The sequence below is a fragment of the Oncorhynchus clarkii genome, chromosome 21, assembly GCF_045791955.1.
Source record: "Oncorhynchus clarkii lewisi isolate Uvic-CL-2024 chromosome 21, UVic_Ocla_1.0, whole genome shotgun sequence".
Lineage (NCBI taxonomy): Eukaryota > Metazoa > Chordata > Actinopteri > Salmoniformes > Salmonidae > Oncorhynchus > Oncorhynchus clarkii.
The window spans coordinates 23,752,899-23,766,819 of NC_092167.1; the positions used below are offsets into that span (position 1 = coordinate 23,752,899).

General features: G+C 43.4%; 1 protein-coding gene across 4 annotated transcripts in view; it reads right to left on the reverse strand.

Annotated features, from left to right (window-relative positions):
• Window positions 1-495: 495 nt before the first annotated feature.
• The window catches only part of LOC139378777 (lysine-specific demethylase 5A-like), a 78,696-nt gene continuing 65,270 nt past the window's right edge, over window positions 496-13,921 (reverse strand). For all 4 annotated transcript variants that reach the window (XM_071121271.1, XM_071121272.1, XM_071121270.1 and 1 more), the window contains exons 24-29: window positions 7,286-7,444; window positions 6,842-6,970; window positions 6,188-6,332; window positions 5,719-5,939; window positions 3,864-4,325; window positions 496-1,903 (exon numbers count right to left, since the gene is read on the reverse strand). In XM_071121271.1, the coding sequence (XP_070977372.1) occupies window positions 1,547-1,903; window positions 3,864-4,325; window positions 5,719-5,939; window positions 6,188-6,332; window positions 6,842-6,970; window positions 7,286-7,444 (1,473 nt within the window). In that variant the 3' untranslated portion in view covers window positions 496-1,546. The remainder of the gene's footprint in view (window positions 1,904-3,863; window positions 4,326-5,718; window positions 5,940-6,187; window positions 6,333-6,841; window positions 6,971-7,285; window positions 7,445-13,921) is intronic.

Here is a 13,921-nt window from a genome sequence, read left to right on the forward strand (position 1 = left end):
CCACGTTTGCAAAACAGGTTCTAGATTTGTAAGTAAGTACATGCCAGGTACATTGATACTGCACCATATTATCTTTTGCCTAATGACTCCTAAAAAAAAAAGGTTGTGGCTCTCGCAAACTGCCATCTGAAGAACTTAATGTACTCAAAAACAGGCAGAGCTTTACACAATCAGGTTCAGGGTAACCTTAATGGTTTAATGACCACCAGAAGTTGACAGACAGGCCCGAATTCATAGATCCTACATTCAAAACCCACGGCTCCTAAAACAGTCAGGCCTCCTGGTGACTCACCCCAAACTCAAATCTATCTATCTATCTGAGGTAGTTGGGAGTTTAGACATCTGATGCCAGACATTGCTATTGACATTAAATGACATATCAAATCATCTCAAACAGGAAATTGTATAAAATGGTATTGAAAATAAAACCAAAAATTCTGCTCCTTACTCATTTCACTAGGAATTGTTTATTAAAGGTGAGAAAACAAAAACAGCCACATTCAATCACTTTATTGCTTAAAACCTATTTACACATTATAAATACGTATCACTACATACAACCATTGTTCCTAATCCTACATGGAGCTGTTATTTATTGTTTGGAGAAAGGCAGAGAGGAGAGGATATTGAATGTGCATCCCAAATTTTCACATTTACATTTTTGTCATTTATCAGACGCTCTTATCCAGATCGACATACAGGAGCAATTAGGGTTAAGTACCTTAATATCGATACATTTTTCACCTAGTCAGCCCGCGGGTTTCGAACCAGAGACTTTTTGGTTACTGGCCCAACACTTAAAAAGTTAGGCTACCTGCCGACTCAGTACAGTTATCAAGAATATGTGGAGGTGTAACACCCCATCCCAAATGGCACCTTATTCCCTTTATAGTGCACTACATTTTACCAGATCCCATGTAGTGCACTACATATAGAATAGGGTGCCATTTGGGAAACCTATGTACACCTCCACAGATTCATAATGACTGTACTGAAGTTTCTGACTGTAGTAGAACTGAGGCAGATTGGCACCAAATAATTTTCAGACGGGGGTAGAGGACGTTACAGACCTAAAACTCAAGAAAAAACTCAAGACAAAACGGCCCATGGTCATTCCAAGTCGTGCAGTAAAAACCGCTCTGTGCACACAGTGTTCTCTGGATTATAAGGCCTTCTCTAACAGTTCTGAATTCGAGAGAAACAAATCCTCATCAACAATTGGTTCCCATGAGAGGAGAGAGAAGAGGAGAGGGAGAACAGGAAAATAGTTAATCTGGAGTTTATCTGTGATGCAGAAAATACATCTCTCTCCTCCTCAAAGGAGCTGATACTACAAAGAAATGAGACTATTATTCTCATGGGAGTATCATCATCTAGTCTTGAGGATACCCCTTAATTTAAGCTCCTCTACCATTAAGTCAAGAGGGAAATATGTCAGTCAGAACAAGTCAAGCTCTTCCAGACTCAAATGGTCTGATGCGAGCTTACCGGGTGAATGGGTTTGTGTGTGGTGGCTGTGCATGTGCGTTTCTGTCCTGGGTCTGCGCTAGCTGCTCTCCCGAGTATCCGGCTGCTGCTGTTGCTGGGGGAGGGAGGTAGAGGGGGGCATCATTTGGGTCTGGGAGGGGGGCATAATGATCTGGCTCAGCCCGCTGTAGACTGGTGCTTCCAGCACCACCGGCTCCTCACAAACACGCTCCAACTTCACCACTGCAGTCACCCCTCCTCCTCCTATGCCCATGCTTCTGCCCAAACTTCCAACTACACCCCGACTCAAGATAGACGACTTGCAGGTGCAGTCGATGCAGATGTAGTCCTCGTTCTCGGCCATCTCGCAGGTCACACCCACACACACCTGGTGGAACCACTCGTCACAGCCGCCGTCGCACTGAACCCAGTCCACCTGACAGAAGGAAGAGAGACGTAAACATACAGGCGATCACGCCTTCTGCTTAAATAAGGATATAATATCATCAGCTAGTGCTCAGAAAAGGTCCTTCAGATTCACAAGAGTCATATTTGTAGATAGTGTTTTTAAAAGGAATATACCATTACGTACTTGATGTTTAATAAGCATGATATTTATGTTGCATTTTATTATGGTGCATTTAAGCCTAATCCAATGTTAAGATGGAGGATATCCCCATGCCTCTGTTGTGCTCTGAGAGCACATGGCTGGGAAGAACTGGGAGGGTGGTTAGGCTACTCATTGACTTAGAGTCTAATTTACAGTCACGTCCAACAGCACATACAGTGGGGAGAACAAGTATTTGATACACTGCCGATTTTGCAGGTTTTCCTACTTACAAAGCATGCAGAGGTCTGTAATTTGTATCATAGGTACACTTCAACTGTGAGAGACGGAATCTAAAATGAAAATCCAGAAAATCACATTGTATGATTTTTAAGTAAATTTGCATTTTATTGCATGACATAAGTATTTGATACATCAGAAAAGCAGAACTTAATATTTGGTACAGAAACCTTTGTTTGCAATTACAGAGATCATACGTTTCCTGTAGTTCTTGACCAGGTTTGCACACACTGCAGCAGGGATTTTGGCCCACTCCTCCATAGAGACCTTCTCCAGATCCTTCAGGTTTCGGGGCTGTCGCTGGGCAATACGGACTTTCAGCTCCCTCCAAAGATTTTCTATTGGGTTCAGGTCTAGAGACTGGCTAGGCCACTCCAGGACCTTGAGATGCTTCTTACGGAGCCACTCCTTAGTTGCCCTGACTGTGTGTTTCGGGTCGTTGTCATGCTGGAAGACCCAGCCACGACCCATCTTCAATGCTCTTACTGAGGGAAGGAGGTTGTTGCACCCCTCAATACGGTGCAGTCGTCATGTTCCCTTTGCAGAAAAGCATCCTCAAAGAATGATGTTTCCACCTCCATGCTTCACGGTTGGGATGGTGATCTTGGGATTGTACTCATCCTTCTTCCTCCGAACACGGCAAGTAGAGTTTAGACCAAAAAGCTATATTTTTGTCTCATCAGACCACACAACCTTCTCCCATTCCTCCTCTGGATCATCCAGATGGTCATTGGCAAACTTCAGACGGACCGGACATGCGCTGGCTTGAGCAGGGGGACCTTGCGTGCGCTGCAGGATTTTAATCCATGACGGCGTAGTGTGTTACTAATAGTTTTCTTTGAGATTGTGGTCCCAGCTCTCTTCAGGTCATTGACCAGGTCCTGCCATGTAGTTCTGGGCTGATCACTCACCTTCCTCATGATCATTGATGCTCCACGAGGTGAGATCTTGCATGGAGCCTCAGACCGAGGATGATTGACCGTCATCTTGAACTTCTTCCATTTTCTAATAATTGCGCCAACAGTTGTTGCCTTCTCACCAAGCTGCTTGCCTATTGTCCTGTAGCCCATCCCAGCCTTATGCAGGTCTACAATTTTATCCCCGATGTCCATACACAGGTAACGAGTTCAAACAGGTGCAGTTACTACAGGTAATGAGTGGAGAACAGGAGGGCTTCTTAAAGAAAAACTAACAGGTCTGTTAGAGACGTAATTCTTACTGGTTGGTAGGTGATCAAATACATGTCATGCAATAAAAATGCTTTTTTTTATTCAAGGTCTGATGACAACTACAGAAGATGCACTGCCCTCTGCTGGCAAATTAATGGTCTCAATCAGTCAGTCTGGAATACCAGGGCAGAAGTCAATCCCTTGGCTGAGGTTGTACCCATAGACACAATAATAGCCCCACAAAGGTGTTCTGACCATATTCCTTACACCCCTCCAATAATTTTGAAATGTGCATCAAGTAGTGTATACTGGAGAGAGGGTTGATTTTGGACTAAATACACACACACTAACTGTGTACATGCTTCTCGTGTCGCTCTCACCTTGTCCTTGCAGGGTCTCACACAGTTCTTGGACGCACAGACAGCGTTCTCATCATTGGAGTCCTCAGCTCCAGACCAGTCATATTTCGACGGTATATCCAGGATCTTCTTCTCTTTCCTCTTCTCCAGCCCCTCCCTGACAGCCTCAGACTTGACCACAGCTTTATCCTTCCTCTTCCTCTCCTTATCCTCTTTAGCCAGGCGCTTCGCCAGCTGTTTCAGTTCACGGTTCTTATCCGGATTCAGCTTCAGCTTCTTCTTCTTCTTGGGTTTCCCCAGCGGGTCTAAGAGGCTCAGTTTCGGATCCTTTGAGGACTTGGGGGACCGCATCATGTCTCCGACCCCGGAGACAGCTGCCATGAGAAGCTGGTGCTCCGCCCTCTCCAGCTTCCTCTTCCTCTTCTTCTCAGAGTCCTTCATCTTGATCTTCATCTTGATCTTCTCAAACTGAGAATCCTCATGCTGGGAAGGGAAGACAGTAAAGAGGGATGGACACAATTGCTCAATTAATAATCCCTACTGAAAGTGCTTTTATGTCCATTAAGTAGACTTAATAAGGATGCAGGAAACCAGCCTTCGTATCACCCATGTTCAGTTCAGATCATACATGTGTTTTCAGCCAGTGACTGCATATTCTTTATTGGAGCTGCCCTCTTGGCCATGTCCAAATAAAATAACATGCAATGAACAAAAATATAAAATGCTACATGCAAACATTTCAGTTAATTCATATAAGGAAATCAGTCAATTGAAATAAATAAATTAGGCCTTAAATCTACGGATTTCACATGAATGGGAATACACATATGCATAGAGTTGTGATTCAGAAAACCAGTCAGTATCTGGTGTGACCACCATTTGCCTCATGCTTGCAGCGTGACATCTCCTTCACATAGTGTTGATCAGGCTGTTGATTGTGGCCTGTGGAATGTTGTCCCACTCATCTTCAATGGCTGTGCAAAGTCGCTGGATATTGGCGGGAACTGGAACACGCAATCGTCAATCCAGAGCATTCCAAACATGCTCAATGGGAGACATGTCAGGTGAGTATGCAGGCCATGGAAGATCTGGGACGTTTTCAGCTCCTAGGATGTGGACAGATCCTTGCAACATGGGGCCGTGCATTATCATGCTGAAACATGAGATGATGGTGGTGGATTAATTGTACAACAATGGGCCTAAGGATCTCGTCAGTCTCTCTGTGCATTCAAATTGCCATTGATAAAATGCAATTGTGTTCATTGTCCGTAGCTTATGCCTGCCCATACCATAACCCCATCGCCACTATGGGGCACTCTGTTCACAATATTGACATCAGCTAACCGCTCACCCACACGAAACCATATTGTCATCTGCCTGGTACAGTTGAAACCGGGATTCATCAGCGAAAAGCACACTTCTCCAGCATGCCAGTGGCATTCGAAGGTGAGCATTTGACCATTGAAGTTGGTTACGACGCCAAACTGCAGTCAAGTCAAGACCCTTGTGAGGATGACAAGCATGCAGATGAGCTTCCCTGAGACGGCTTCTGACAGTTTGTGCAGAAATTCTTTGGTTGTGCGGTTGTGGTAAAGAAATTAACATTAAATTCTCTGGCACAGCTCTGGTGGACAGTCCTGCAGACATCATGCCAATTGCACGCTCCCTCAAAACTTGAGACATCTGTGGCATTGTGTTGTGTGACAAAACTGCACATTATACTGGCCTTTAATTGTGCCCAGCACTAGGTGCACCTGTGTAATGATCATGCTTTTTAAATCAGCTTCTTGGTATGCCACACCTGTCACTTTACATGTTGCATTTATATTTTTGTTCAGTATAAAAATAAGTGTATAAACCAATGCCTCTCTCCTACCTCCATGACCTGTAGGAACCTCTCCTCAGAGGGAGGGTGTGTGGCCTCCAGGATCCTCCAGATGTGCTGGGTCTCGTCCAGGGACACCTCCAGCAGGTCCCCCACCAGCATCAGCTCCTCTAACTGGGTCTTGGCCGGGGGGGACAGCTCCAGCACAGGGGGCTCCAGGGAGCGAGGCACCAGGGGCGTCTTCCTGGGCTGCTTCCTGGGGGTACTCTGGTCTGGAGGTTAGAGGGGGAGAATGATTCATCAATCAACCAATGAAAACACACATTTACTCAATATCTACATGTATAGTTTAATGTAAGTAACTTGAAATTCTCATTTCTAAATAAGGTCCCAAAGACAATACACACAAGGAAACAATACTCCAGAACATAAAATTAATGACACATTTATAAATTACTATTTTTAAGTATAACAGGGAGAGAGAGTTTGCGTAGCCATAGATTATAATGCCATGTCTTACTCTGAGGGCAGGACTTGGATGCAGAGGAGTAGGCGTGTTCAGCGCAGAAAGAGGGGGTGGTGGGCCACATGTGACTGACTACTTCCTCTGACTTGACAGGGATCTCCTCATCACAAAACAGGTACGGCTTCACTTCACCTGGGTCCTGACACACACACACACACACACACACACACACACACACACACACACACACACACACACACACACACACACGAGAGGCAGAGAGCTCGAGTGACAGCGAGAAAGTGGGGCAGGTGAGGACAATGCTAGAAAAGCAGGATTTGCTAAGTGCTGTGTCTTTGCATGAGATATATTGAATAGCAATGTTTTACTGGCTTTGTTATCAGCAGCTATACAGTAGTATTTGGTTTTATTTTAATTGATTCAACAGGTATTTTCGATATTTAAAACTTGAATACTTGAGAAAACTCTCCATTGGCCATGTTAAGTTCATGTTTGAAGTATCCCTATATTTCTGTTATTACGGGCTATCACTCTGTTATTAGTGCGCCTGCGCAGGAGTCACGGGGTTGATGAACCTGGCCTGAGTGAAATGGCGACCATGTAGTGTGCTAATATGGTTTAGTAAACGCTGTTAAACTGGAACCTTGTCGTGGTGTAATTTCGAGTTAACAAGCCACACCACAGTACCTTCATGTCGTAGCCATATGTTTCCCTGATGTCCTCGTCAGAGTCCGTCTCCTCGTCATCGTAGTCGACAGACTGGCGTGGCGACGCTGCCCTGCTGAACCCTGCCTGCTGGAACGTCTGGATGTGACCCTATGGAGAACAGACATCACAGTCATTCTGTTACTTCTCATCAGTAGTAATAACACTACCTTGGAACCAATCTCTGTTTTTCACTCTCGAATGCACTGAACAAATAAGGAAGAGAAGGAGATGACCTGGAAAAAAAACACTTCAGTCTGTTCATCTTACTTACCTTATCCCTGAGCATCTTCTTTAGAGGAATGACTGGCCACGAGAGCCATATAGAGAGATAACGGCCAACTTTTACACTGGACGCCATGTTAGCGCCTACAAACTCTATACATGGATGGCTCTTAGTAGCATATGGCAGCAGTAATCTCTTACCTGCAGGTCAGGGTTTGCGGCTGCCTTCTGCAGCTCGGCGTTGATGATCTTCTCGGTCTTCTCCCGGGCAGCCTGTTCTACCATCTTCTGACTGAGCACCGACAGCTTGGCCAGGGCCGAGGACAGCTCGTTTGTAGCCAGGGCCTGCCTGGCGCGGTCCTGCAAGTAGAGAGGAGTTTGATTAATCGATTCCATTAATGAATAGAGAGGAGTTTAAATAAACAAGACTTTTGTTTGACTCAGAATATGTGGCTTTTGGGGCCTCCAGGGTGGCGCAGTGGTTAAGGGCGCTGCACTGCAGCGCCAGCTGTGCCATTAGAGTCCCTGGGTTCGCGCCCAGGCTCTGGCGTAACCGGCCGCGACCGGGAGGTCCGTGGGGCGACGCACAATTGGCCTAGCGTCGTCCGGGTTAGGGAGGGATTGGTCGGTAGGGATCTCCTTGTCTCATCGCGCACCAGCGACTCCTGTCGCAGTGCGCGCTAGCCAAGGTTGCCAGGTGCACGGTGTAGCCTCCGACACATTGGTGCGGCTGGCTTCCGGGTTGGATGCGCGCTGTGTTAAGAAGCAGTACGGCTGGTTGGGTTGTGTATCGGAGGACGCATGACATTCAGCCTTCGTCTCTCCTGAGCCCGTACGGGAGTTGTAGCAATGAGACAAGATAGTAGCTACTACAACAATTGGATACCACAAAATTGGGGAGAAAAAGGGGTAAAATTCAAAAAATAATAATAATGTAATCACCCTTGCAACTTCTTATTCTTCTTATTATGTTTTGCAAAATTGTATTTGATTCTGAAAACTTGTGTTGAACACAAAATATATGGAGTAAAAAGTACATTATTTGCTTTAGGAATGTAGTGAAGTAAAAGTTGTCCAAAATATAAACAGTAAAGTACAGATAACCCAAACAACTAAAATGTACTTTGCACCACTACTTTTTACTCCTGACACCCAAAAGTACTTGTTTCATGTTGAATGATTAGCAGGACAGGAAAATTGTACAATTCACACACTTATCAAGAGAACATCCCTTGTCATCCCTACTGCCTCTGATCTGGCAGTCTCACTAAACACAAATGCTTTTTTGTAAATGAGTTGGAGTGTGCCCCTGGCTATCGGTAAATAACAACAAAAAAAACAAGAAAATGATGCCGTCTGGTTTGCTTCATATAAGGAAAGTGAAATAATTTATACTTTTGATACTTAAGTACACTACCCGTCAAAGGTTTTAGAACACCTACTCATTCAAGGGTTAGTATTTTATTTTTGCTATTTTCTACATTGTACAATAATAGTGAAGAAATCAAAACTATGGAATCATGTAGTACCTAAAAAAGTATTAAATCAAAAAATATTTTATATTTGAGATTCTTCAAATAGCCACACTTTGCCTTGATGACAGCTTTGCACACTCTTGGCATTCTCTAGACATGCTTCAACTGGAATTATTTTCCAACAGTCTTGAAGGAGTTCCCACATATGCTGAGTACTTGCTGGCTGCTTTTCCTTCACTCTGTGGTCCAACTCATCCCAAACCATCTCAATTGGGTTGAAGTCGGGTGATTGTGGAGGCCAGGTCATCTGATGAGGCACTCCATCACGCTCCTTCTTGGTCAAATAGCCTTTAAACAGCCTGGAAATGTGTTGGGTCATTGAAAAATAAAAGGACAGTCCCACTAAGTGCAAACCAGATGGGATGGCATATCGCTGCAAAATGCTGTGGTAGCCATGCTGGTTAAGTGGTTTAAATAAATAACTGACAGTGTCACCAGGAAAGCACCCCCACACCATAACACCTCCTAAATGCTTCACATGGGAAATACACATTCAGAGATCATCCTTTCACCCAGATCACGTCTCACACGGTAGTGTGAGAGACACGGCAGTTGGAACCAAAAATCTCCAATTTGGACTCCAGACCAATTCGACCACGAAGGCCTGATTCACAGTCTCCTCGGAACAGTTGATGTGTCTGTTACTTGAACTCTGAAGCATTTATTTGGGCTGCAATTTCTGAGGCTGATAACTCTAATGAACTTGTCCTCTGCAGCATAGGTCTCCCATTCCTGTGGCGGTCCTCATGAGAGCCAGTTTCATCATGGTGCTTGATGATTTTTGAAACTGCACTTGAAGAAACTTTCAAAGTTCTTGAAATTTTCCACATGGACTGACCTTCTTGTCTTCAAGTAATGGACTGTCATTTCTCTTTGCTTATTTGAGCTGTTCTTGCCATAGGGACTTTTTATTTTACCAAATAGGGTCATCTTCTGTACACCCCCCCCCTACCTTGTCACAACACAACTGATTGGCTCAAATGCATTAAGGAAAGAAATTCCACAAATTAACTTTTAAGAAGTCACACCTGTTAATTGAAATGCATTCCAGGTGACTACCTCATGAAGCTGGTTGAGAGAATGCCAAGAGTGTGCAAAGTTGTCATCAAGGCAAAGGGAGGCTACTTTGAAGAATCTAAAATATTAAATATATTTTGATTTGTTTAACCTCTCTTGGGAAGGGGGAGGTATTTTCACCTCCGGATGAAAAGCGTGCCCAAATTAAACTGCCTGCTACTCAGGCCCATAAGCTAGGATATGCATATAATTAGTGGATTTGGATATAAAACACTCTAAAGTTACCAAAACTGTTAAAATAATGTCTGTGAGCATAACAGAACTGATATGGCAGGCGAAAACCTGAGGAAAATCCAACCAGGAAGTACTATTATTTTGAAAGGCTGTTTTTCCATTGAAAGCCTATCCACCATACAAAGACTTAGGACCCAGTTCATGATCTCTGCGGCTTCCTCTACTTGTGGCCAGTCTTTTGGCATTGTTTCAGGCTTTTACTCTGAAAAATTGAGGGAGATACACCTTCAATGAGTGGACAGTGGAAAATTCCAGACATGAGCCAAGCGCATGATCGGGAGCCGCCTTTGTTTACCTTTTCTATTGACAAAGCTTTTGTCCAGTTTAAATATTAGATTATTTATGACAAAAACAACCTGAGAACTGATTTTAAACATCGTTTGACATGTTTCTGCTAACTTTTATTGTACTTAAAAAAAATAATAATAATGTGTCTGGACTTGTGCCCGCGCCTTGTGCATTTGAATTACTGGACTAAACGCGCAAACAAAAAGGAGGTTTTTGGTCATAAAGAGGGACATTATCGAACAAAACAAACATTTATTGTCTAACATGGAGACCTGGGAGTGCCACCAGATGAAGAGGTAAGTGATTAACTTTAACTTTAACGCTATTTCTGACTTTTGTGACACCTCTCCTTGGTTGGAAAATGGCTGTATGGTTTTCTATGGTTAGGCGCTGACCTAACATAATTGTTTGGTGTGCTTTCGCCGTAAAGCCTTTTTGAAATCTGACACAGCGGTTGCATTAAGGAGAAGTTTATCTTTAATTGTATGTTTAACACTTGTATCTTTTATCAATGTTTATTATGAGTATTTCTGTAATTTGATGTGGTTCTCTGCACTTTCACCAGATGTTTGTTTTGAGACAATGCATTTCTGAACATAACGCACCAATTTCAAATGAGGTCTTTGGACATAAAGATGAACTTCATCGAACAAAACACACATTTATTGTGTAACATGAAGTCCTTTGAGTGCCATCTGATGAAGATCAAATGTTAGTGATTAATTTAATCGCTATTTCTGACTTTTGTGAGCCCTCTCCCTGGCTGGAAAATGGCTGTATGGTTTTCTGTGACTAGGTGCTGACCTAACATAATCGTTTGGTGTGCTTTCGCCGTAAAGCCTATTTGAAATCGGACACTGTGGCTGGATTTACAAGAAGTTTATCTTTAAAATGGTGTATAATACTTGTATGTTTGAGGAATTTGAATTATGGCATTTCTGTTGTTTTGAATTTGGCGCCCTGCAATTTCACTGGCTGTTGTCGAGGTGGGACGCTAGCTTGTACCAGACAGGTTGACACTTCTTTGGTTACTACATTTATTTATTTATTTAACCTTTATTTAACTTGGCAAGGGAGTTAACCTCTCTGCGCACGGAACCTGCTAGCTGGCTGAAATTCCACAACATACGGTGATTGCTACATAAATAGTCATATTAAACATTCATGAAAATACAAGTGTCTCACATGTATCGAAAGCCTAGAATCTTGCTAATCCAACTGCGTTGTCAGATTTAAAAAACGATGCGATTTGATTATCTGAGCATAGAGCCCCTTAAAAATAAAAATAAATTAACCAGCACAGGGGTAACAATCACAAACTGCATTAAAATAAATAATTTACCTTTGACGATCTTCGTCTGTTTGCACTTCCAATGCTCATCGTTACACAATGAATGATCTTTTGTTTGATAAAATAGGCTTTAAAAACTTAACACAAAACATTTTGTGAACCGCTTGTGTAGTGGATTCCGTCTCATTCCATTTTCGACGACACATTCCAGGTAAATCACCCACACAGAACGTGACGTGACGTGTTTGGTTTCACTGCAATCAACTGGTTTGTTTGTAACACAATCAAACCTGATGGGCCATTTCGCGGGACATATTGACTGAAAGAAACCGATTTGAAGACAACAAGTAATGACATCATTGTGCACCAATGATTTGCCCGTTGTTTCATTGATTGACTGTCTTTTAACCCAATGACCACTGATTGTCTAGAAATCTAGCTGGGTAGATAGCCAATGAGCTGGGCTAAACGGCAATACGCCATGTTTATGTGTTGCAAGACCAACCCATGTAGTAAGCTCCAGCTTAAAGAGAGTCATGCGCTATTGAATATTCATTCCTGGAAGAAGCTACGCATATTACGCACTGCTTTGTTTGGTGAATGCGCAGATTCAGCTGTTTATCTATCAATCATTATGGTGACTAAGTCAGGGAAAGTTAAATCTAAGTTCAGATATACAGATGTACACACAACTTTAGAATAAATTGATTGGGAAGGTGAGACAGAGATTGTTGTAGGACGCTTCATTTAGCGATTGTGGAGGAATATTTTTTAACAGGAGAGGTTTGGACTGGTAAGTTCTTATCATGCTAATGCCCTTGTTTGAAATTAATAATATAAAATATTATTTGTGATTTTTTATTTATTTTAGAAGCAGTATATAAACATTTAATGTCATGAAATGCGAGATGCGTGTCTGCCGCCCCACCCCAACCCACATGAAATAGCTTATTTGAGGCTGTTGAGGAGAGGGCAGGACCACAACAATGGCCAAAGTGAAATGGAGACAGTAGATATAGCTGGTCTGTTGTAATATAATATAATAAAGACAGTAGATCTAGATCACATATGTCAGAGTCAAGGCCCGCGGGCCACATCCGGCCCGCAAGAAGGTTTTTTACGGCCCCTGGGATGATCTTGATTTATTATTAGAACCGGCCCGCAGCAAGCCGGCAGCCCGCAGATCTTTTACACGCACCAATACTACATTTCCCACAATGCAAAGGTGACGCACCGAGCAGTAGGCTGCTTCATTTCAATATTTATTGGCACAGCAGTCGTCAGCATCACAGTAAAATTAACTTTCAGATACCCATCAAAAATGGCAAAACGGAAGGTGGATACTGAGAACCGGGGGTTTCAAACAAGGTGGGAGTCGGAGTATATGTTCACGAAGGTAGCTGGAAAACCTGTGTGTCTTCTGTGTGGAGAAAGTGTGGCGGTACTGAAAGAGTATAATCTGAGACGACATTATGAAACGAAACACGCGGACAAAAACAAGAATATGGACATGGAACAAAGGCTACAAAAGGCAGAGGAATTAAAACGAGGCCTCAAATCTCGACAGGCTCTGTTCAAAAAAGCCAAATCACAAGGCCAGGCTGCTGTCAAGGCCAGTTTTATTTTGGCAGAAGAGATCGCTAAATCAGCCCGGCCATTTACGGAGGGGGATTTCATCAAAAACTGCATGATTAAAGTTTGTGACGAAGTTTGCCCAGAAAAAAGGCAACTCTTTTTAAATGTGAGTCTGAGCAGAAACACCATTGCCGAGAGAGTAGACCAGTTGTCCATCAATCTAAAAGAGCAGCTTGTGAAAAAGGGAAAAGATTTTATTGCATATTCCTTGGCTGTGGATGAGAGCACCGACATTTCTGACATTGCCCAGTTGTCAATTTTCATCCGCGGAGTGGACTCCAACCTAAGCGTGACAGAGGAGTTTTTGGCTTTACGTCCTATGCATGGCACAACTACGGGGCATGATTTGTATGAAGAGGTGTCAAGATGTGTAAATGAGATGGAGCTGCCTTGGGAAAAACTCGTGGGTTTGACAACCGACGGAGCACCTGCGATGTGTGGACACAGGAGCGGACTGGTGGCGAAGATACGGGAAAAGATGCAAGAGGAAAACGCGACAGGTGAGCTGACAGCTTATCATTGTATCATACACCAGGAAGCGTTGTGCGGTAAAGCCTTGAAAATGGAGCATGTAATGAGCATCATCACGCGCACAGTTAACTTTATCAGAGCCAAAGGTTTGAATCACCGCCAGTTCAAGGCATTTCTGACGGAGTTAGAAACGGAGCATGGTGATTTGCCTTATCACACAGAGGTGCGATGGCTAAGCCAGGGAAAGGTGCTTCAAAGATGTTTCGAGCTTCGTGAGGAGATTTGTCTGTTCTTGGACAGCAAAGG